Source organism: Tamandua tetradactyla, chromosome X, assembly GCF_023851605.1.
Source record: "Tamandua tetradactyla isolate mTamTet1 chromosome X, mTamTet1.pri, whole genome shotgun sequence".
NCBI lineage: Eukaryota > Metazoa > Chordata > Mammalia > Pilosa > Myrmecophagidae > Tamandua > Tamandua tetradactyla.
In genome coordinates, this window is record NC_135353.1 from 127267851 (window position 1) to 127294281 (window position 26431).

Here is a 26431-nt window from a genome sequence, read left to right on the forward strand (position 1 = left end):
TTGATGGAGTTTAAATTGGTTCAGCACATTTGGAGGGTGATTGGTAGTACTGTGTAATGTTTAGACACTTTTATGTAGTAATTGTGCTTTTAGAAATTTTTCAGTTAGAAAATTTTGACAAGTGAACTTATATGGATGTGTGTATGTATGTGTATGTGCAAGCAATATTTATTGCTGCAAATTTTGTAGTAGCAAAAATTTGGAAAAATCAAATGACCAACAATAAGGGAATTGTTGGATATATCCTGTTGCACTCATTTAAAATAGTGCTACTTACTCTATAAAGAATTAGGTAGACTAAATATTCATATCACAAGAAATGGTCAGTGTATCAGTCAGTGTTGGTTACATAATGCTGAACAACAAACAACCCCTAAATATCAGCAAAATAAATAAAAATGCTTTATTTCTTGCTCTTGCTATTTATTCATTGTGATTATTAAGGGAACTTTGTTCATAAGTACTCAGGGACTGAGCTGACAAAACAGCCATTACTTTGAATGTTGCCAGTCACTGTGCCAGAGACAGGAGAGCTCTGTGGAGAGTATGGCATAGCAAATGCTCAGCTGAGAGGCAAAACATCAATTACATTCTCAATTCATTGGTCAGTAGTAGTCTCATCATCCCATCCACATGCTCAGAAAACAGAGGGGAATCAGATACAGTGAACTGCCCTATGGTTACCATGTCTATTTTGTGCTGTTTTAAGATAAAGTATATTCCATAAGTCTGTATAATATGATATCATTTATGCCAAAACTGTAAAAGCTTTGTGTGTATGTATATTTATATAAATATTTCAAGGATTTTGTATGCTTTGAAGAAATCCTAGCAGGTTACACATCAAGTTGTCTATGGAATATGGCTCATTCTTTGATTTTTTTTTAAACAATGGATAATTGTTAAAAACAAACAAATAAACAAACCTCCAAAAACCTAGGAAAAGAGCATTGAGCATTTTTTATTCCTTGCTTCATTTTCCAGAAGGAGTTAGTGGAAGATATTTAAAAATAAAAAATTAAGTCAAGAAGCTCAGAATCATAAATTGGGTGTTGGGGATTGAATCATGTTCCCCATAAAAGGTTCCAACTCCTGTTCCTGTAAGTATGTGAACCCTTTCAAAAACAGGATCTTTGAAGATGTTATTAGTTAAGGTGTGCCTAAACTGAGTGAGGGTGGGCCTTAATCCAATATGGTTGATGTCCTTATAAGCGAATTGGACACAGACATAAGCCCTGGGGAACAGCCAGAGGCTTAAAGTCAACAGAAGAGAAAGGATAAGATGCTCCCATTTGCATTGCCTGTGATGGAAAAGTCAAGGAACCTCAAAGGTTGTCAGCCAGCCAGAAAATATGACCTTGGGAGGAAGCAAGCCTTCTAGACACTGAAACTATGAGTCAATAAATTCCTATTGTTAAACCAACCCATTGTATGATATTTGCTTTAGCAGCCATGAAACTAAAACATTGGGGTATGAGTTGTTAATGCTTGATGCTGTACTCTGATTATCGATTAGATAATAACTTTAGTATGCTTACTTAAAATTCTTATATTATGGGCCAGAATATTTTACATTAAAAATCTCAGAACTTCAAAATTAAATTTTGGGATGAAATAAATAGTTTTTATACCTTTCAAATTCTTAACAAAGATTTATTCATCTTCCCTCCAAAATTTTATGAACATTTTAAAATATCCAGGAAATTTGAAAGAATTGAACAGTGAACACCTAGATAAAACATTAATATTTTACTGTATTTTCTTTATCACACATCTATCCATTTATACAATCCTCTATCCATCAATGAATCTATCTTAATTTGGTGCATTTTAAAGAAAATCACAGATATCAGTATACTCAGTATACTCACCCCTAAATATCTTAGCATGGTTGTCATTTGTTTACAGTTTTTTAAATGTAAAATGTAACTTCAATAAAATTTACAAAATATAAGTATACAATTGCTGAGTTTTGATAAATGCACACATCTGTGTAACCCAAATCCCTATTAAGATATAGAACATAACCTACCGCCCCAGAAATTTCCCTCATTCCCCATCCCAGTCAATCCCTGCTGATCTCCCATTTCAGTGCAACCACTGTTCTAATTTTTCTTACCTTAGACAATTTTTTCCTATTCTAGAATTTTCTATAAATGGGAATTTTACAGTATTTACTCTTTTTTGTAAGGCTTCTTTCATTTGGATACTGATGTTGAGATTCTTCTATGTTGTTGCATGTAACAGTAATTCATTTCCTTATACTGCTGAATGGTATTCCATTATATGAACATACCATGAATTTTTAAATTTTTTCTCCTGCTAATGGGTACCTGTATTGTTTCCAGTTTCTGTCTAATATGAGTAAACCTTCTCTCAACATTCTTGTACAAATCTTTTTGTGAACATATGTTTTTATTTCTCTTGGTTATATACCTAGGGTCTTAGTTTGCCAGAGCTGCTATCACAAATACCACAAATTGGTTTTGGCTTAAAAACAGGAATCTATTGGCTTACATTTTTATGCCTTTCATTTCTCAACTTAGCTTTTTGAACATTTGAAAAACAGTTATAAAAAAATGGACATTGTCCTTGTCTATTAATTCTAATATTTCTCTCAGTTCTGGATCTATTGATTGATATTTCTCCTCATTGTGCATTGTATTTTCCTGCTTTTTTACTTGCCTTGTAATTTTTGATGGGATGGAAGTCTTGTGAATTTTACTTTGTGAGTTCTAGTTTTGTTTGTGTTCCCATAAATATGCTTGAGCTTTTTTTGGGGGAATACAGTTTTGTCACTTGGAAGTTTTCTGATCCTTTTTCATACATGGAAACAACCTAATCAAAAGCTCCCACCCAACAATAGGTCTGCCCCCCACAGGGATGGATTAAAAGACTATGGCCTTTTATGGGATACATAATGGCTTTCAAACCAGCACAGTAGCCGTTCTAGTAGATGTGAAATGGTTTCTCGTTGTGGTTTTGATTTGCATTTCCCTAATAGCTAGTGATGTTGACATCTTTTCATGTGCTTTTTGGCCATTTGTGTATCCTCTTGGAGAAATGTCTATTTAAGTCTTTTGCCCATTTTTACTTTTCACTGTTGAGTTGTGGGATTTAATTATATATTCTGGACATTAAACCCTTGTCAGATATGTGGTTTCCAAATATTTTCTCCCATTGAGTAAGTTGCCTTTTTGTTTTCATGATAAAGTTCTCTGATGCATAAAAGTTTTAATCTTGATGAGGTCCCATTTATCTATTTTTTCTTTTGTTGCTTGTGCTTTGCATATAAAATTCAAGAAACCGTTGCCTAACACAGGATCATGAAGGCTTTATTTTCTTCTAGAAGTTTTCTGGTCCTAGTTCTTATATTTAGGTCTTTGATACATTTTGAGTTAATTTTTATATATGGAGTGAGATAGGGATCCCCTTTCATTTGCTTGCATATGGCTGTCTAGTTCTTCCAGCACCATTTGTTGAAGAAATTGTTTTCCAATTAAATGAACTTGGAAGCCTTGTCAAAATGACTTGGCCATAGATATGAGGGTCTATTTCTTAACTCTCAATTCATTTTTATTGGTCTATATATCTATCCTTGTGCCAGTATCATGCTGTTTTGACCACTGTAGATTTGTAGTAAGTTTTGTATTCAGGAATTGTGAGTCCTCCAACTTCATTCTTTTTCAATATGGTTTTGCCTATTCAGGCCCTGTTACCCTTCTAATAAATTTAACAATTGGATTTTCCATTTCTGCAAAAGAAGGTTGTTGGAATTTTGATTGAGATTGCATTATCTCTAAATCATTTTGAGTAGATTTGACATCTTAACCATATTTGTCTTCTAATAAACACATAATGTTTAATCCGTAAACACATAATGTCCTTCCATTTATTTAGTTCTTTGATTTCTTTTAGCAATATTCTGTAGTTTTCTATGTATGAGTCTGTTCTAGTTAGCTAGCTGCTGGAATGCAATATACCAGAAATGGAATAGCTTTTAAAAAGGAGAGTTTAATAAGTTACTAGTTTACAGTTCTAAGGTCGAGAAAATGTCCCAATTAAAGTCTTTAGAGATGTCTGTAGAAATGTCCAATCAAAGGCATCCGTTCAGGGAAAGATAGCTTGGTTCAAGAAGGCCGATGAAGTTCAGGGTTTCTCTCTCAAGTGAGAAGGCAGATGGCGAACACAGTCAGGGCTTCTCGCTCAGCTGGAAGGGCACATGGCGAACATGGCTTCATCTGCTAGCTTTCTCTCCTGGCTTCCTGTTTCATGGAGCTCCCTGGGTGGCGGTTTTCCTTCTTCATTTCCAAAGGTCACTGGCTCGTGGACTCTCTGCTTTGTGGTGCTGCAGCATTCTCTGCTCTCTCCAAATCTCCTTCATTCTCCAAAATGTTTCCTCTTTTATAGGACTCCAGAAACTTATCAAGACCCACCCAAATGGTGGAGATATGTCGTCACCTAATCCATCTTAACAACCACTCTTGACTAAATCACATCATCCAGGGAGATGATCTGAGTACAGTTTCAAACATACAGTATTGAATAGGGATTATTCTACCTTTATGAAATGGGATTTTGATTAAAACATGGCTTTTCTAGGGTCCATACATCCTTTCAAACCAGCACAGCGTCCTCTACATCCTTCGCTGAATTTATTCTTAGATGTTTGCTTATTTTAGTTACTATTGTAATGGATTTTTTTCTTGATTTCCTCCTCAGATTTGCTCATTATTAGTGTACAGAAAGAATGCTGATTTTTTATTTATTTTATTTATTTTATTAATTAACGGAAAAAAAGAAATTAACCCAACATTTAGAAATCATACCATTCTACATATGCAATCAGTAATTCTTAACATCATCACATAGATGCATGATCATCGTTTCTTAGTACATTTGCATCGGTTTAGAAGAACTAGCAACACAACCGAAAAAGATATAGAATGTTAATATAGAGAAAAAAATAAAAGTAATAATAGTAAAAAAAAAAAAAAAAACAAAACAAAAACCTATAGCTCAGATGCAGCTTCATTCAGTGTTTTAACATGATTACTTTACAATTAGGTATTATTGTGCTGTCCATTTTTGAGTTTTTGTATCTAGTCCTGTTGCACAGTCTGTATCCCTTCAGCTCCAATTACCCATTATCTTACCCTTTTTCTAACTCCTGCTGGACTCTGTTACCAATGACATATTCCAAGTTTATTCTCGAATGTCGATTCACATCATTGGGACCATACAGTATTTGTCTTTTAGTTTTTGGCTAGACTCACTCAGCATAATGTTCTCTAGGTCCATCCATGTTATTACATGCTTCATAAGTTTATCCTCTCTTAAAGCTGCATAATATTCCATCATATGTATATACCACAGTTTGTTTAGCCACTCGTCTGTTGATGGACATTTTGGCTGTTTCCATCTCTTTGCAATTGTAAATAACGCTGCTATAAACATTGGTGTGCAAATGTCCGTTTGAGTTTTTGCCCTTAATTTCTTTGAGTAGATTCCCAGCAATGGTATTGCTGGGTCGTATGGCAATTCTATATTCAGCTTTTTGAGGAACCGCCAAACTGCCTTCCACAGTGGTTGCACCATTTGATATTCCCACCAACAGTGGATAAGTGTGCCTCTTTCACCGCATCCTCTCCAGCACTTGTCATTTTCTGTTTTTTTGATAATGGCCATTCTGGTGGGTGTGAGATGATATCTCGTTGTGGTTTTGATTTGCATTTCTCTAATGGCCAGGGACATTGAGCATCTCTTCATGTGCCTTTTGGCCATTTGTATTTCCTCTTCTGAGAGGTGTCTGTTCAAGTCTTTTTCCCATTTTGTAATTGGGTTGGCTGTCTTTTTATCGTTGAGTTGTACAATCTCTTTATAAATTCTGGATACTAGACCTTTATCTGATATGTCATTTCCAAATATTGTCTCCCATTGTGTAGGCTGTCTTTCTACTTTCTTGATGAAGTTCTTTGATGCACAAAAGTGTTTAATTTTGAGGAGTTCCCATTTATTTATTTCCTTCCTCAGTGCTCTTGCTTTAGGTTTAAGGTCCATAAAACCGCCTCCAATTGTAACATTCATAAGATATCTCCCTACATTTTCCTCTAACTGTTTTATGGTCTTAGACCTAACGTTTAGATCTTTGATCCATTTTGAGTTAACTTTTGTATAGGGTGTGAGATATGGGTTTTCTTTCATTCTTTTGCATATGGATATCCAGTTCTCTAGGCACCATTTATTGAAGAGACTGTTCTGTCCCAGGTTAGTTGGCTTGACTGCCTTATCAAAGATCAAATGTCCATAGATGAGAGGGTCTATATCTGAGCATTCTATTCGATTCCATTGGTCGATATATCTATCTTTATGCCAATACCATGCTGTTTTGACCACTGTGGCTTCATAATATGCCTTAAAGTCAGGCAGCGCAAGACCTCCAGCTTCGTTTTTTTTCCTCAAGATGTTTTTAGCAATTCGGGGCACCCTGCCCTTACAGATAAATTTGCTTATTGGTTTTTCTATTTCTGAAAAATAAGTTGTTGGGATTTTGATTGGTATTGCATTGAATCTGTAAATCAATTTAGGTAGGATTGACATCTTAACTATATTTAGTCTTCCAGTCCATGAACACGGTATGCCCTTCCATCTATTTAGGTCTTCTGTGATTTCTTTTAACAGTTTTTTGTAGTTTTCTTTATATAGGTTTTTTGTCTCTTTAGTTAAATTTATTCCTAGGTATTTCATTCTTTTAGTTGCAATCGTAAATGAGATTCGTTTCTTGATTTCCCCCTCAGCTTGTTCATTACTAGTGTATAGAAATGCTACAGATTTTTGAATGTTGATCTTGTAACCTGCTACTTTGCTGTACTCATTTATTAGCTCTAGTAGTTTTGTTGTGGATTTTTCTGGGTTTTCGACGAATAGTATCATATCATCTGCAAACAGTGATAGTTTTACTTCTTCCTTTCCAATTTTGATGCTTTGTATTTCTTTTCTTGTCTAATTGCTCTGGCTAGAACCTCCAACACAATGTTGAATAATAGTGGTGATAGTGGACATCCTTGTCTTGTTCCTGATCTTAGGGGGAAAGTTTTCAATTTTTCCCCATTGAGGATGATATTAGCTGTGGGTTTTTCATATATTCCCTCTATCATTTTAAGGAAGTTCCCTTGTATTCCTATCTTTTGAAGTGTTTTCAACAGGAAAGGATGTTGAATCTTGTCAAATGCCTTCTCTGCATCAATTGAGATGATCATGTGATTTTTCTGCTTTGATTTGTTGATATGGTGTATTACATTAATTGATTTTCTTATGTTGAACCATCCTTGCATACCTGGGATGAATCCTACTTGGTCATGATGTATAATTCTTTTAATGTGTTATTGGATACAATTTGCTAGAATTTTATTGAGGATTTTTGCATCTATATTCATTAGAGAGATTGGCCTGTAGTTTTCTTTTTTTTGTAATATCTTTGCCTGGTTTTGGTATGAGGGTGATGTTGGCTTCATAGAATGAATTAGGTAGTTTTCCCTCCACTTCGATTTTTTTGAGGAGAGTTGGTACTAATTCTTTCTGGAATGTTTGATAGAATTCACATGTGAAGCCGTCTGGTCCTGGACTTTTCTTTTTAGGAAGCTTTTGAATGACTAATTCAATTTCTTTACTTGTGATTGGTTTGTTGAGGTCATCTATGTCTTCTTGAGTCAAAGTTGGTAGAACGCTGATTTTTGCATGTTGATCTTGTATCTTGCTGCTTTGCTGAACTCATTTATTAGCTCTGGAAGCTTTGTTGCAGATTTTGGGGGTCTTTCAATATAAAGGATCATGTCATCTGCAAATAGAGAAAGTTTTACTTCTTCCTTTTCAATTTGGATGCTTTTTATTTCTTATCTTGCCTAACTGCTCTAGTTAGAATTTCTAGTGCAATTTTGAGTAACTGGTGACAGGGGGCATCCTTGTCTTGTCCCAGATTTTAGAGGGAAGGCTTTTATCTTTCACAATTGAGTATGATAGTTGTGGGATTTTCATATATTCCCTTTATCTTGTTGGAGAAGTTTCCTTCTGTTCCCATCTTTCAAAACATTTTTATGAAGAAAGGATGCTGGATTTTGCCAAATACCTTTTTCTACAACAACTGAGATGATAGTGTGTTTTTTTTCTTTTTGTTCTGTGAATATGGTGTGTTACATTAATTGATTTTCTTATGTCGAACCACCCTTTCATACTTGGGATAAATCCCACTTGATCATGGCATATAATTCTTCTAATGTGTTATTGGATTCTATTTGCTAGTATTTTTCTATCCATATTCATGAGAAAAATTGACCTGTATTTTTCTTTTTTTTGTAGTATATTTATCTGAATTTGGTATTAGGGTGATGTTGGCCTCATAGAATGACTTACGTGATGTTCCCATATCTTTAGTATTTTGAAAGAGTTTGAGCTGAATTGATATTCTTCTTGGAATGATTGGTAGAATTCCCCTGTGAAGCCATCTGGTCCTGGGATTTCCTTGGGAAATTTTTGATCACTGATTCAATCTCTTTATTTGTAATTGCTCTGTTGATATCTTTATTCCTTCTAGAGTCAGTGCAGTTTCTTTGTTTCTAAGAATTTGTCCTTTTATCTAGATTGTCATCTTGTTCATGGTATCCTCTTATGACTTTTAAATTCCTGTCTTCTCATTTCTGATTTCAGTCATCTGCATTTTCTCTATTTTTTCTTTGTCAGTTTAGCTAAATAAATGTCTGTTGATTTTATCAATTTTTCTAAGAACCAACTTTTGATTTTATTAATATTCTTTATTGTTTTTTCTTCTCTATTTCATTATTTCTCCTCTAATCTTTATTATTTCTTTCCTTCTGCTTGACATGGGCTTGGTTTACTGTTCTTATTTTTTCAGTTTCTCCAGGTGTGCAATTACATCTTTGATTTTAGTTCTTCTTTTTTAAGTGAACATTTAAGCACTATAAATTTCCCTCTGAGCACTTCCTTCACTGCATCCAAAAGTTTTGATATGTTGTTTTCCTGTTTTCATTTGTTTAAAGATATTTACCTAAATATCCCTTGTGATTTCCCTTGCGATTTCTTCTTTGATCCATTGTTTGTTTACGAGTGTGTTTATCCAGAAAGAAAGATAGATGATGAAAACTGAGATGGTATAATCTAGGAATGCCTAGAGCGTACAAAGATAGTGACTAGATGTACAAATTAAAAATTGTTTTTGCATGAGGAAGAACAAAGGAATGTCAACATTGCAGGGTGTTGAAAATAGATGGTCACTCATATTTTAAAACTTCAACTTCTGTGTGAGACTAAAGCAAAAAATGTTTATTTCATACAAAATTTATGTTTTGACTAGTGCATTTCCTAATATAACTTATATGGACAGGTTAACTGAATACCATAAGTATATGGGACCTTGAATAAGGGCATGAGATTTTGTAGTTTGTCCAGTGTAATGCTCTGATAAACCCCAGAGTGATTTGAACAGTGAATAAAGAAGTATTTGCAAAGTCCCCTTGGGGGAATGGTGAGAACAGGGGAAAATTCATCTTCCCAATTTGGAGAATTCCTGATATTCTCGCAAGCAGTGGGGACAACCAAATCAAAAGGCCAAGCCCTCAATCTTGGGGTTTGTTCATGTGAAAATTATCCCCTCAAAGGATAGACTAAGCCTACTTAAAATTAAGCCTGAGTCACCCCCAGAGAACCTCTTTTGTTGCTCAGATGCGGTCTTTCTCTCTCAGTCAACACAGCAAGCAAACTCACAGTCCTCCCCTTCTCTACGTAGGACATCACTCCCAGGGCTGTAAACCTCCCTGGCAATGTGGAACAGAAATCCTAGAATGAGCTGAGACTCAGCATCAAGGGATTGAGAAAACCTTCTCGACCAAAAGGGGGAAGAGAGAAATGAGACAAAATAAAGTATTAATGGCTGAGAGATTCCAGAGTCAAGAGGTTATCCTGGAGGTTATTCTTACACATTATATAGATATCACCTTTTCAGTTAAGGTATATTGGAGAGGCTGGAGGGAAGTGCCTGAAAATGTAGAGCTGTGTTCCAGTAGCCATGTTTCTTGAAGATGATTGTATAATGATATAGCTTTCACAAAGTAACTGTGTGATTGTGAAAACCTTGTGTCTGATGCTCCTTTTATCTATGGTATGGACAGATGAGTAAAAAATATGGATAAAAAATAAATAATAAGGGGAACAAATGTTAAAAAAATAATGGATACATGGGGGGAAAATGCACCTATTGCAAACAATGGACTATGGTTAACAGTGATATTTTAATATTCTTTCATTAACAGTTAACAAATGTACCACACTGATACTGTGTGAATGGGTGAGTGGGGGAGAAGGGATAAGGGGTATGGTAGGATTTGGGTTTTATTTTTTATTTTTATTTCCTTTCTGGAGTAATGAAAATGTTCCAGAGTTGATCATGGGAATGTATGCACAGCTATCGATGATGCTGTGAGCCAGTGATTGTATACTTCAGATGGTTTGTATGGTGTGTGAGTGTATCTCAATAAAACTGTATTTAAAAAAAAGAGTGTGTTTGTTTGATTTCCATATATTTGTGGATTATCCAGTTCTCTGTGTGTTACTGATTTTTATCTTCATTCCACTGTGGTCAGAGATGATGCTTTGTATAATTTCAATTATTTTAAATTTATTCAAACTTGTTTTGTGACCCAACATGAGCTCTATTTTGGGGAATAATCCATATGTACTTGAGAAGAATACTTATCATGCTATTTTTGGGTGTAATGTTCTGTATCTGTCTGTTGGTTCTAGTTCATTTATCATATTATTCAAGTTCTGTGTTTCCTTATTGATCTTCTGTTTAAATGTTCTATCTTTGATGAAAATGATGTTTTGAAGTCTCCAACTATTATTATAGAGGTGTCTATTTCTCCCTTCAGTTTTGTCATGTATTTTAGACAGTATTAGTATAGCTACCCCAACACACTTGTGGTTACTATTTGCGTGCATTTTCTTTTCCTGTCCTTTCACTTTCAATGCATTTGTGTCTTTGGGCTTATGGTGATTATTTTGTAAGCATAATGTAGTTGAATCGTGTGTTTTATCCATTCTGCCAATCTTTATCTTTTGATTGGGAAGTTTAATCCATTAACATTTAGTGTTATTATTGTAATGGTAATACTTACTTCAGCCATTTTGCTCTTTGGTATTTATATGTCATATATAGTTTTTGTCTCTGTTTCCTTTATTGCAGTCTCCTTTTCTGTATAGTTGATATTTTGTATATGTTTGATTTGTTTCTTATTTCTGTTTTTGCAGATTTTTAAAATACTTTCTTTGTGATTACCCTGGGATTTGTATTACAAAACTTTTGTCTTTAACCTATTAATTTGAAAAGATACCCACTTAATTTCAGTAACCTACATATTCTCTGCTCCCATATCCCTCTATTTCCCTCTTTATGTTGTTTTTGTCCCTCAATACCTCTTTATATTGTTTCTATCAGTTTTCAAGAAATATGCTTATTTCTTAGTCAATTGTATTTTAACTCTTATAGGAAATAAAAAGTAGAGTTATATATTAAGGAGGCAGTACTGTTGGGTTTTGCTTGTACCCATTTAGTTACCTTTACCGAAGATCTTGACTTCACACTGCTCCTAGCCATGCCCTCATCTTTCTTTTTCAACCTGAAGGACTCCCTTAGAAATACTTATAACACAGGTCTTTTTGTGATGAATTCTCTCAGTTTCTGTTTATCTATGATTGTCTGAAACTTTCCATGATTTTTGAAAGACAGTTTTGTCTTTATGACTTTTCAGCTGGCAGTTTTTCTCATTCAGTTCCTTAAATATATCATACCACTGTGTTCTTACCTCCATCGTTTCTGATGAGACATCATCAGTTAGTCTTTTTGAGGATCCCTTGTTTGTGATGAATTGCTTTTCTTGTCACTTTCAAACTTTTCTTTTTATCTTTTTTCTTTTGATATTCTGATTAGTACGTGTCTTGGAACAGGTCTACTAGTATTTATTTTATTTGGAGTACATTGTGCTTCTTGGACATTTATGTCTTCTATTATTTCTTTCATATGACTTGAGAAATTTTCAGTTATTATTTCTTCAAATATTTTTTTCTGCCCCTTTTCCCTTTTGTTCTCCTTCTGGGACTCCCATGACACATATGTTGGTATGAGACTCCATCATTCAATTCCCTGAGAAACTGCTCAATTTTTTCTATTCTTTTCTCTATCTGTTCCTTTGGCTGTATGATTTTAATTATTCTGTCTTGTAGTTTGCTGTTTCTTTCCTCTGCCTGTTAGAATCTGCTATTGTACACATCTAGTGTGTTTGTAATCTCCATTACTGTGACTTTCAGTCCCACAATTTCTGTTAACCTTTTTTTTTTTTACTTTCTAATGCTTCTTTTATCCCCACACATTGTCTTCTTAATATTTTTTAATTCTATATCCACCATTAGCTTATTTATATCCATATTTTCCTTCTTTTTCCTTGAACTGATTTTGGAAATTTGTTTGAACTTCTCTGAGTAATTGTTCCAAAATCTATGTCTCCTTTGAACTCTTAATTTTTTTCCTTTGACTGAGCTATATCTTCCTGTTTCCTTGTATGGCTTGTAATTTTTTGCTGATGTTGGGTTATCTGATTATTTTGAGATGCTAAGTCTAAATATCAGTTTCTCCCTCTTGCTTAGGGTTTTACTATAGATTGACTACATGTTAAGGCTCTTCTTTGACACTTGGTCTAACCTATACTGGAACTTTAGAGTAACCCATGTTTAACTGCTCATGTATTTTCCGGTCTTCTGCACCTGGGTATAAATGTAATTTTTAAGATTTACCTTTTATATGTATTTGTTTCACACCCAGAAGAAAGCTTCTTTTCCTCTGTTCCTTCTCTGGGAATCCTGATCTGTTCTGTTTTTGTTGTTGTTGTTGTTATTGTTATGTTCTGTGCCTGGATATGTGTGGGGTTCAAATTCATTGCTACGAGTGGTGCTTTGGTTGGCATCTGCAGCAGGAGATCTCCATATCAGGCTGCCTCTATGTGACTTTTAAGCTGCATAGGACCAAGTAAGGGAGAGGTGTTTGGACTGCCAGGTGCAGGCCAGACATCTCCTACCTTTTTTGGTGCTTTTTTTTTTCTTTTTCTTCAATTCAGCATTTGGAAAGTCCTTCTCAAGTCTTTAGCATCCTCCAGAGTTCCAAGAAAGTGGGGTTTATATTTTTATTAGTTTTTTCTTGGGGGAGACTTTTCCAGGGGGATGTTTTATGTTGCCATGTTGATGATGTCACTTCATCATATCTCTCTCTCTTTTTTCTTGCCTTGTTACACTTACTAGGACTTCCACATGAGATTCAATAGGAGTGGTAGGAGAGGACATGCTTCTCTTGTCTTAGATCTTAGGGAAAAAGCATTCACTAATTGATCATTAAAATGTGAAAATTGCTGCAAGTTTTTACCAAGTTAAAGAAGTTCAAACCCTTCCTAGTTTGTGTTGACTGTTCTTTTCTTTTATAACTTTAATGATACTGTTCCAAAGATTTTTTGTTAGAAATCCATATAAATTCAATTTCTGTTCCCTTGTACACAATGCGCTATCTGCTTTCAAGATTCTTTTATTCATCTTACTTTTTGAGTAGGTGGATTATAATATATCTGAGCATGGTGTGGGTTCAACTGAATATAGAACAAGTCAGCCACTTCAGGGGAAGTCAGGATTTGAAATTCAATTATGTAGGAGATATCTATGAAAGGCTCTGTTGTCTGATATTTGCACCCCTGTAAATTACATGCTGAACTGACAAGTTTTTTGCATAAATAATATGAATGGAACCACTACCAGCCTGAACTGAAATAGACAGTGAAGGGACAAATTGAAGGAATTGATATTACAAACAGTGCAAGAAAACAGCCTGTATATGTCCTTGTGAGTATGTCCTAGAGCTTCTCTAGAACATAAACCTGTAAATAGAATTGCTGGGTTTTAGGCTGTGAGTATCTTTCACTTTCCTAAGGACTGCTAAATTATTCTTCAAAGTGAAAACACTGATTTACATTTTCATACTTTAAATATTCCTGATTTTTCTAGTGGGTTGTAGGTCTTATTGCTTTGTTCTTTATACATTTTGGATGCTAATCTTCTGTTGATTATGTGCATTGCAGGTGTATTCTCTCTCCTTGGGCTTCTCTTTGCACTTTCTGAATGACATCTCTTGTTATATGAAAGAATACAATGTTGACTGTAGTTGAATCTACCTCTCTTTTCCCTTATGTTTTGTGAAATTTGCATTCTGTTTAAGAAGTCGTATATATCATATGTGTATGAAGATATTTTCCCCGTTTTCTTCTAAAAGTTGCAATGTTTGCTTTTCAAATTTAAGTCTTAAATTAATCCAAGATTTATTTTTGTACATAGATTGCTGTATATGTATATATTATTCCCCATATGTATTCCTAGTTGTGCCAGAACTATGCATTGAATAAGTCTATTATTTCCTCAATGATTTATGTTGACACATCTGATATATGCCATAGTCCAGTTATCCTAGAATCAGTTTCTAAGCTATTTTGTTAAATTTGTTTGCTTGTCTGTCCTTAGGCCAATATCGCCTGTTTTAATTTGTTACTGTAGGGTTATGATAAATCATGATATATAGTAGGACAGTTCTAATTTTTCTTCTTCAGATTTGTCCAGATTATGCCTAGACCTTTAATTTTCTATATCAATTTTATGACTACTTTTTCTAGTTCTGGTAAAACTTGATAGGCTTCCGGTTAGAATCATATTGAATTTATAGATTAATTTGAAGCAGAATTACTGTCACTATGAAATGGAAACTGCCTTTTTTTTTTTTTTTTTTTTACATGGGCAAGCACCAGGAATTGAACCTGGGTCCCTGGCATGGAAACTTCCTTTTCACAAATATAGTATATTTTATTTTATAATACATTATAGTTTTGTTGCTATTGTAAATAGTGTCTTTTTATTTTAAGTTACATGATCTAATTGGTTGTTACTGGTGTATAGAATGCTGTTGATTTTTGTGTATTACTTTTTGTACGTTGATCTCATTTACTCTTTTGAGTTCTAAGAATCTGTTGATTCTCTTTGTTACAATAGCATATCAATTGTAAGTAACAATTTAAATATGATTCACTACTTCTTCTCTATTTTTATGACTTTTTTCTCTTTTTCATATGGTATTAGCTAGGGCCACCAGAGCAATATCTAAAATAAGTAGTAATAGTTAACAAAGAATAGTTTATGGAGAAGATCTCAAAGATGATGGTAGTACAAGAAAAAGTTATAATATCTGCCTTCCAATCAGAGAAGCAAAAATAAGGATGGAAATATCATTATAGAAACTAGTAAATAATGCTAATATGTGACACAAAATCTGATAAATTTTTGGACAAATTTTATATAACTAGAGAAAAATGAACCTTTGGCTGTCATGAGAAAAAAAAATAAGTAGTAATAATAGGTTACCTTGTCTTTTTCTTGAGTGTAAATGGCTATTTCAAATATTTCACCATTAAGTCCCTTGCTTGTCATAGATTTCTGGAGATGTGAATATTTTGTTTAGGATTTCCATGTATCTGTTATAAAGGAGATAGGCCTATACTTTTTCTTTCTCATACTGTCTTTGTCCAGTGTAGATAGATATCAGTGTTAAATTCTAGCCTCATAAAATGAGTTTCAGAACATTCCCTCTCTGTTTCATAGAGCTTTTTGTAAAAGGAAGGTATTATCAGTTCTTTGAAGTTTTAGTAGAAGTTGCCTGTAAAACCACATGGCCTTTCATTTTTACTGCGGGTAGATTTTTAAGTAATGACTCATTTTCTGTTAAGGGTAATACAGCTTATTCCAGTTCTCTATTTCTTCTTGAGTTGATTTTAAAAATTATATATTTTCTAAAACCTTTTCCACTTGATCTAATTAGAAACTAAATTTTATCACCTTTTTAACCCTATCTTCAATTTGAAGATTATTCTGAACAATTCTTTCTTCTGATGTTTTCTCATGACTGGACTGCAGTTATGCATTTTTGGCAAGGTGCCACAGAAATGATGTTGTGGCCTTTTTAGGGGTTCATATCAAGGGGCTCATGATGTCAATATGTCTTCCTATGGGTGAGGTTGACCATGTTCACTTGGTTAAGGTGGTATCTGCCAGGTTTCACTATTATAAAATTACTATCTTTTGCTTTGTAGTTAAATATTTTGTGAAAGACTGTGAAAACCCTATCTCTCCTCAATCTTTTACCCACTAATTTTAGCATCCAGCAGGTCTTTCAGAGTAGTTTTAGGTTTACTTCTCCAGGCTGGCTTATAATTGGTCTAATTTTATCTTAATTTTGATGTTAATTTATTGCTTTGGAGCTTTCCACAAAAAGTGGGTGAAATAGATTTATGCGCCAAACTCTTCTTAGGCAGAATATTGGCTTTGAGTTCTGTCAGATAAGTTACTTTTTTCTACCCAGAGAGTTAGCAGAGAAAAACTTTCTTGTCATCTGTTTTGGCCAATGGGTAGAATTTATTAGTCCTTCTTTCACTGCATTTGCAACCTTTTACAGTTCCAGCTGTATGCACAGATCTTATGTGTAAGAGTTCCAAATTGATACTTTTCTTGGCCAAAGGCCTTATCTCTTATGCCTGGGTGAATTTGGATTAAACTCCAAACCTTGACCTGTTAAACGGTCTGATCCCTACCTTCCCCAACTGCCTCCCTGGTAGCTTATATACTGTCTTCTCTGGCTCTCAGCTCGCTCTTTGCGTTTGGTACTCGGGGAATTTCCCCTCTTTTTTTTCAAGCTCAGCCAGGAGATTGAATTTAATTGCTTCCTACAGTCTACCATTTTTGCCACACACAATCTTTCTACCTTGCCATTACAGACTCTTTAGAACTACGTTAGAGAAAACACTGACGAGACTCATTATTATCAGGGAATGGCGTAGTATTATTAATAGCTATGCTGAAATGGCTTTGGCTTTGATCATATAGGCCTAGTTAAAATCGACTCCACTATTTAAAAATATTAATCACTCTCAGACTTTTCTCCTGCTATTTTTGAAGCATATCCATTCTTATAACCTTGAGTTTTATGGGATGCTAGAAAAATTCTTGGCATTTTAGAATAAATAAACTATATAATGTTGTGCCAAAACAGATAGACTATTTCTTATGTTTCTAAAGAGTGGGAAAAAGACCAACTCTTTTTCTGAGGTTTTTATACACATATTTATACTGTGTTTATTTTATTTCTTTTTCCATGATTGTATTCTTGTGGGAGCGAGTAAATCATTAACAGTGAAACTACTATTTCATCCAAAATACGATGTTCTAGTGGTCTCTTTTCTAAATGAACTTTCTTTTTAAATAAAAGCAAGGCAGCTTTGTGTCCATCTAGTTGCTTACAAATGACCAGGTTAATGCCACCCATGCTTTCTTCTTTAATCAGATTCCAAATTTTGCTTTTCAAAATGAGGACAATAATTAAATACTAGTGTCTTTTCCCCAAAGGGAGAATTATGATATAAAAATTAGAGGATACTGCTGGATAGAGGAGGGGAATGACACTTGGACCACCATAGGGCAGATCCTACCTGGCTGTTTCTCATTCAAGTAAATTTTGGGACCCAAAATACTGGGTGTGGAAAGCATGCATCATAGTACAATGTTTAACCATGTAAGTTTATCATTACTTAATGAATTGATTTAATAAACATATATTAGGCATGTATTCTGTGCCAGTTCTCATATGGTGGGTAATGGAAGTTCAGAGATGAAAGAGTTGCCCTTAGCGGGATACAGCTCATCTCTGACCTTACCCTGCTAGTTGTTGGCTGCCCCAATCTGGATCATCCCCTTCCCATCCCATTTTGGACTAAGCTTCTTCTTTGCTCCTCAGCTTTCTCTTGTGCATCTCTGAAGACATGGGCCAGTCTACATTTCCTCCATTAGGATGTTCCTGACTGTGCCAGCTTGCAGTGACCCTGCCTCGTTGAACTCATTACCTCTATGGTTGGTGCTATTCAGTACATCTCTTTATTCCCACATGCATGTTAGTTGAGGGATAACAGAATGAATGAATGAGTGAATGAGTGAAGGAATGAACAAAGGTGGTGACCTTTGTTTAGATTCAGTTTTCACTCACTTAGAAGGTAGGATCCTATTGATAGGGATTTTTTAGATGTATTTTGGCCTTACTTGGAGGTCAGTTCATTCTACCACCTACTAATAATTATCATAGCTGAAACTTATATGGTACTTACCACATATCAGGTATTGTACTAAGTGCTTTCTATATACTAACTCGTTTAATTCTCACAGCAGTCCTATAAAGTGGGCACCATTTTTATTCCTGTTTTTCAGGTCAGGAAACTGAGGTATAGAGAAGTTAAGGAATCTACCCGGGATCACCTATTATGTTGCAGAACTGGGATTTGCACCAGACAGTCTAGCAATTTCATCATGAGTTAAGATTTAGAAACAGACAAGCTAAATTTGACTCTTCATTCTGCCTTTCTATTGCCTTAGTTTCTTCATCTGTGAAATGAGAATAATTTCTCCTTCAGGATATTAGTGGGAGGGTTAAATGGGTTAATATATGATAAACACAAAGCCAGCAAATGCCCAGTGATGTTCCATTCACATTTACTCACCACTGGCCATGTGGAATGTACATTTTCTAGGTCTAGATAGCATCTACTGTGTCCTTGTATGGCCGAACAGTCGTCTCCACCAACCTTGAGATCTAAGTTCTCAACAAAGTGTTGTTTCTATACTCTGCCCTTTCCAGAATGCTGTTTTCTGGAATGAGGGTAGTTGGGGTAAGATTTAAAAAATAAAACTTGCTGGGAATATATGCCTTTAATTTTTGTTCTCACTACTGTATGTAGTTTTGCATTTATTTACATTTTATTATTTACATTTATTTATATTTTGCCTTATTTCAGATGCAAACAATTTTACAGCATGCAATGGATATGCAAGTAATAAAAGTAAATTAAAAAATAAAAGTAAGAAAGAAAGATGGATCTTAGAGTGAGCCACAGAGCTGGCTCCAAGTCTCCTAGAGGTCAGCACAAAACAGGAAACCACAAACTGTATGATGGTTAGGTTCTCATGTCAAGTTGGCCAAATGATGATGCCCAGTTGTCTTGTCAGGCAAGCACTAGCCTGACCATTGCTGCAAAGATATTTCGTGGCTGGTTGATAAACTGGAAGGTTGGTGTATTAAGTCATCAGTCAGTTGATTGCATCTGTGGCTGATTATAGATTTTGGACTCTTCCATTCCCACAGTTATGTAAGACACATTTATAAATCTCATATTTATACATCTCTCCTGTTGGTTCTGTCTTTCCAAAGAATGCTGACTAACACAATCTGTTACAGGATTCATGGTGTTCCTAAAACAACAATAAACCAGTTGCTTAAGTGAAGGAATCCTAATACAGAGTCCAAGAAAGCCATTCTCCATTGGCTGCTCATAGAGGGTACTCTCTGTTTAGATCGGTGTCCACAGGATACCCAGGCATGAGCTCCATGTGGCAGATTCTGACAGCATTCCTCAGAAAACGATCCCAGCAAAATACTGTTCAACCAAAGCAATTCTGCCAGGGGCATTCTCTGTGCCATCGCCCAGATGTCCAAGCTCCTGAGGTCTAGCTTAGCCTGGGGTGTGATAATGCTTCTTGCTGACTTCTGGATAAAGGAGGAGAGTAGGAGAGTGCAAAAAAGGATGGGGCCTGGGAGAGTGTATCAATCATCTGTTACCACTAGTTTGCTGCGTAATAATAACCTGAAAATTTCGGTGTCGTGACAAATATGCAGTTGTTTGGCTCATATCTGTGGATTGGCCAGAGGTCACTTGATTTGGGCAGGGCTCAACTGGGGTGGCTCTGTTCCACGTGTCTCTCATCTTCCTCCAGGAAGCAGTAGGCTAACCCAGGCATACCATTCTCTTGGGGATAGCAGAAGTGCAATCAGGGAATAAAAAACACGGAAGGCCTCTTGGGGCCTAGGGTCAGAACTGGCACTTCATTCCACATCTTTCTGTTGGCAAAAAGAGGGCCCATGGCTGACCCCAGAGTTAATAAGCAGGGAAATAAATTGTGCCCCTTTAAAGGGCGGAATAGCAAAGTCATATGGGAAAAGGTATGGATACAGGGAGGAAGGAAGAATTGAAGGCAGCAATACAGTATCCCAAAGAGGGGATGGAAATGACTGTGGGCAAAGCTCACTCCCCACCCAAGGTATGGAGACCCCACTCTCGTTGTACCTGTTGCCCTGATGCAGTTTTAATTTGACCCTCCTGTAAGCTTGGGTATGAAGTGCTTATAGCTGTGGTTAATCACTACCATTGCAAATTAGCTCTGGGCAAACTGGACTCTGGGGTGACCCTTCTGTGGCTTGAGAACAGCACCTGCTAGAGCTGTTCACTCTCTTTCCCTGAGTGTGGAGTTCAGCTAGGGTTCTTGAAGTGGCAGGGAATTTAGGTTTGTGAGTGACAACCAGCCTCCTCAGTTCATTTTATCTTAATTGACTCTTGCTCATTTTTCTTTTATATCTTACAAGTAGAAATGTGAAACGCTTAATAGACGAGCATATTTATTTTATTTTTTTATATAGACATTTCTTCTTTATGACCTTTATGATCCTTTATGACCATATCAGCGTATGGATTTCTTCTATTATTTTTAAAACTGCTATATTTAGGGCTGATGTTCTGTGGTTACACTCCAGGATTCATTACATAGAAGTTGAACACAGAGTGTTTAAAACAAGGAGCCAGAAGCAAGTTTTCATTATATTATCTGGACTGAAAATGATTTCTTCCTGACCGTGCAAAGTTTCAAAGTTCCAGCCACTGTTTAAATGTAATCAGGTAGACTGTCTATGTTGCATATGTTCTTTTGTAAAGATAAGTGATTTAATCTTTATCCAGTGGTGCTTTCAACTAAATTCAGAATTCTTCATGGAAAGACCCAAAACAAATCCAAAAATAGGTCCTGATGATAACATGTAAGAAATGTTCCCACCTTATGCTCTGGTAAGGAAGTAGAACCTTTTATGCATAGATAGACTTACATTTCTTAATTTTCTGATTTGTTTCTTGGTCCCCAGTTGCCTTGGCAACAGTTTACTAATTGAGCATAAGACAAAGGGCTTCTATTTGATTACGTGGTTCTAGGGAAGGGCCACTGCTAAGGGTTGTTCAGGTTGTGAACAGCACAAATCTGGGGGCTTGCATGCCTGGAAAACTTCTCTTTTGGAATTCCTCTATTGAGGTATTAGGATAAGACTCACAGCTTTTACTCTGCCATGTATCCTCTTCTTTCCCTACCAAAACACCACCCCAACTACGGCTGCTTGGTCTCCAAATTAAAAGCTTGGCTCCCTCCCCACCTCTTTCCTTCCACCCTCCTTTGATATTGACTTGGACATATTTATTTAGGATAGACATGATTGGATCCCTTACTTTTACCATCCACACACATTCACACACATACACACAAGCCCCATCTGTGACAGAGTCTCTGGCATTTTGTGAATCACAACCACATTCCAACACCCAGACTATTCTTGAACCGTCTTTTCAAGGTTGCATGAACAGCAAATTTAGGATGTGAAGCACAGGAGAATCCAAGCGGATTCTGAAAGTGACTTATTATATGAAAAAAAGTTTTTAGTTTATTTGTTTTTAGGAACTAGCTATGTTATAGTCCCAATAAGACATATTATAGTCTAAGCAAAAGCAGACCATGTTGAGAAACAAACAAATTGAAATAGGGAAAAACGTGTATTAAAACATACAAAAAATACATTTTTTAATTAAAAATTAAGCAAGAGGCACTAATTAGTGACTGGATCCTGCAGAAAACTGGGTAGTAAACTAGAAAACTATCTTTAGAAACATCCTCAAACAGAACGAAACAAGGAAGGGATTAAAACAATAAGAGAGAAGAGAGCAGAAATAAAGGTAGAGAAGGAACTGAATCAGAGGGACTAAAGTAATAGTGAGAGATAATCATAAAAATTAATAATAATAAAATCCCTCTCTAAGCTTAAAAAAAGTACCTGGAAATTGAGATAATTCACTTTATCCCAGCAAAATGTATGATGAAAGATTACTAGATATACCTTGATAAAAATTTAAAGGTCATATATAAAGAATCTTATAAAGCATCAGAATAACACACACATATCACACACACCAAAACTTAAAAACAACATCAATGACAGCAATACTAGTGACCTAAAAACGAAAAAAAAAGATTTGGCCTTGGGTAATGCTGTGAGACAGTGAATTCAATCGTCAGTGCTTTGATGGTTAAACAAATTGGGAACAAGTTGTTTTTATACGTGGGGACAATAGAAAAGTTTTTAAACCTTCATGCAAACCTAAAATATAGTATCATTTGTTTAATAAATTAATCACAGTAAGACACTACTTTAATAAGGTACTCCAGAATGAGAAAATCAAGAACTCAAGAAGGACATCATATTTTTAAAAAATCAGAAAAACACTGAACATTAAAATAGATTGTATGTTTATAAATTAGTATTCAAAGACAAAAAGTTATTCCAAAGAGATGAACTATATCATTAAAAAAATTGAAAAGGAAATGACATGGTTTATACCATAGATAAACTAAAACTCAGAAAGAGAAAATGAAAACTAAGGGCTGATTGTTCATATTCCATCTTGAAAGTAAAATCATATTTCATCCTTTGATTGTCAGGTAAATATAAGCTTAAAATATTCTGGGTCAATTTCTATTCTTAGCCAAGAAAAGAATTCCAAATATAACCTAATAGCAAACCCAAGTATAGTCTTTATAGCAAAAGACAAGTAATGATTGAGAGTAGCAGCAACAATACCTGAAAAACTGAATGCACAAAATAAGATAACGGGGGAAAAAAGCCCCCCAAAAAGTCTTTTCTATAAATAGAAACTCTGATTGCATTTGGAATCATTATGACGCATTCTTCCTGCTCAAATTAGGCATATGATCACCTCTCTTTTTCTTTCCCATTTAATTCCTTAGTCAACCATTTACCATACTACCAAGAAACTTGGTGTATTTCTCTTGAGACCTCTTCTCTTCCCATTTCCCCTTAGTTGTCCAGGAACTCCAGGGAAAATTACTTTGCCCAAGTGAAGTCAGACCAATGCTGTGGCTCCTTGCTGCCATAGGGCTGCTGTGGAAGGCTGGTTCTGCCAGGCTGAAGAGGTGATCATGTGGGCAGAAGGCCAAAGGCTGAGTTCTGCTGCCATTGTGTTGTTTTAAGTTGGGAGAGAAATGCACATGTCTGTATGCTGAAGGCAAAGGACTGGTATGGATCAAAAACTTGAAGGCAGAGATGGCAAGCCAGACAATTGATAGGTTAGAGTCCCTAAAGAAGCAGTTAAGGCTGTCATCAAACCCTAATTATGCCTTTTTCCATTTCCCACATTGGATCTCCTAAACCTTCTTATGCTTAACTCCCTAACCTCGCCATTTTCTCCCCAGTCATATCACAAATCCTTATCTCCAGGTTAACAGAGAAACTAGAGGTCCTGAGATGCAAGCTTCCTCCATGCTTCTACTTTCACAGCTTTGCATTTCTCCTTTCTCATCTAAATAGAAAAGGCATCCATTCTCCTGTCCAGAGCTAGCTTCCGTGATGACCTTGTCTCCTAGACACTAAATAAGAAACCTGAGGCCAATTGTAGGCCAAGCCCATCCAAACCCTTGTTGATGGCTCTCACATCTATCATCTTGTCCCATTGGCTTGTCCACCTCCACATTGTCCCCAAGTGCTCTGTTTGACATCTAACTCTGTTCATATTGCTCCCTTGGTCAACATCCTTCAAAAGATTCTTGCACCTCGGAGGAAAACCCTGATGCCTTCCTTAGTGAGGCCCACACGTGTACCTTTCTTGATTGGGCCCCACTTGCCAGCCCTCTAAAATGAGCTCTTGCTCCATGTTTGCTATGTTCTATTCATCTTAAGAACAGTGACTGTTTAGGTTCAAATCATGGTTCCTTCACTTACTAGCTGTGAGCCCTTGGGCTGTTTACTTATACTCTCTGTGCCATTGTTCCTAATCTGTAAAATGGGCGTGATCAAAATTCCTACTTTAAAGGGTTTTTATGAGCATTTAGATGAATGCCTGGCATATATTGAACACTTGATAAGTGTTAGCTTCTATTATTAATACTTTGTATAGCTCCTTAGATGCACTATCTTCTTGTTCTCCTTGTATCTTTGAGGATACAGTTCTTCCTCCCATTCCTCCCAACCTTTTTCCCTCCTTCCTTCCACTTCTCTGACTGGCAAATTCTCTTTCATCTTCAAGGCTTTGCTGTACTATAACCTCTTCTGAGGAGTCGTCCTTGATTTCCACCTACAAGTATCATGTAGGACTGGATAAAGGGTATCTTTCCTAAGCTTATGGACATATCTTTTTCTCCTTTCTACTGTATTCCTTTTTCTGCTTTGTTGGCTTGTCTTTCCCACTGTATTGTAAATAACTGTAGGCTGCGGGCATTGGGGGCTAGATGTCAAATTTAATCCATTCCTCTCTTGTTCTCCAACAGTTGATGTGGCCTGACGTGGAGTTAGTGCTCAACTGGTGTTTGTTAATGAGTGTGTATGTAAGGAATATCTGCATACAGAACACAATGGAAGAAATATAATTTCTTAAATATAAGGAAGAGATGTTTAAGTTCGTCGCTACTCAAATCTTTGTTGATTTAAATGGGGCATCATTTTCACCTGTCAAATTAGGAAACACTTATTAAATATAATAATATCCACTAGTATGAGCTCTCACTCTTTGCTTGTGGCTGGTAGATGTTAACCTTGTAGTGGTGGTAGTAAAAGCAGCTTAATACCATGTATCAAGATACTTTAAAATGTTTTTTTCTTTTGTCCCAATAATGGTCCTTCTGGGATACTATCCTAAGGGTATAATTAAAATTTTTTTAATGTAAAACTCTTTTTTACATTTAATTAATGAAACTTAGTGAATATATAGTGTCTGATTTTAAGTGAATGGGCGCTTTAAACATCTAATGGTGATTATACTATAAATAACTAAAGTTTCCAGATCCCTTGCATTCTTGTAAAAGCCAAGTAACTTAGTTTTCAACACACATGTTAACATGTGCGTGTGGTTCTTTAAATATTATTATTATTTTTTTCTCTCCCATGGTATAATTGTAAAATGGGACATTCATTCATTCAGCATTTTTTCCAAAGTCCCTTTATGTGACTCTGTAATAGTTTTAGAATATAAACATTTTGCAATATTTTTTGTAAATACAATTTATACACCCTATAATGGTCAAGGGAAAAACTAGATTTCATGATGGGTACCAAATATCCTCCTTGGCAGACTGTTCAATGTTCATAGCTTCTTCATTGGTTACTTTTTTTTTTGGAGAGCCTCCACTCTGCAAAGGCATCACTATTCAAATTCAGTACTGGCTCTCCTGAATGACCATGTCTAATTGCCTAGAGGGATATGGGTGAGGATGGTTCCCATCAGGAAGATATCAAGATCAGACCCATATCATGTAATCAGGTAGCTAAAAGGCTGACATGTTGTCTACTCTAATCATTTTGCCCCCACTGCATTCTATACTGTACAGTGGATGATGCTATTGAGTTTTTGACTTTTGAGAAAAAAAAAAGTTTTGGGAAAAAGTGTTACCCTTCACTATTCCAGCTGAAATTTACTTGCAGAGACCAGGATAACCATGGGTTGCCAGTTATAACTGAAAAATAAAACTGTATTTTTGCAGAAATTAGACATTTCTGAAGGCATGCAAATAGTGTGTGCTGTCTGGGACATGTTTTTTCTTTCTCAACATCAGTTGTAACTTCTAAATAAGACCACGAGTCCTCCAGGTCCTTAAAATAGAGTCCTGCTCCATACAAGTTATTCTTTACAGATAATTAATTTAGTGCCAGTTTCACAGTGAAACACTTTGTTCCAATTTCTGAATCATCCATATAGTTATTGCTAGCAAGAACCGATAAAGATGAGGGGCAGAAATTTGCTGTAACTGGAAAAGACCCATACTCTGGATATGGGTTTTCTTTCCCTGTATGCAATGCTTCTGCCCAAACTGCCATCCATGGGCTTACAGAATGCCTTATCCATCATCATGGTATTCCACACAGCATTGCTTCTGATCAAGGAACACACTTCACAGCAAATGAAATGCGGGAATGGGCACATGCTCATGGAATTCTCTGGTCTTACCATGTTCCCCATCATCCAGAAGCAGCTGGATTGATAGAACGGTGGAATGGCCTTTTGAAAACTCAATTACAGTGCCAACTAGGTGGCAATACCTTGAAGGGCTGGGGTAATGTTCTCCAGGAAGCTGTATATGCTCTGAATCAGCA

At 35.7% G+C, this 26431-nt stretch overlaps 1 protein-coding gene across 3 annotated transcripts in view; it reads left to right on the forward strand.

Annotated features, from left to right (window-relative positions):
• EFHC2 (EF-hand domain containing 2) overlaps positions 1–26431 on the forward strand; it is a 206499-nt gene that overhangs the window by 126201 nt on the left and 53867 nt on the right. Inside the window, exons 12-13 of one of the 3 annotated variants that reach the window (XM_077145069.1) lie at positions 17933–18045; positions 18397–18507. The exons of the other annotated variants lie outside the window; for them this stretch is intronic. Of the exons in view, the coding sequence (XP_077001184.1) occupies positions 17933–17996 (64 nt within the window). The 3' untranslated portion in view covers positions 17997–18045; positions 18397–18507. Of the gene's footprint in view, positions 1–17932; positions 18046–18396; positions 18508–26431 lie in introns of those variants that run through there. 3 annotated transcript variants of the gene reach the window in all.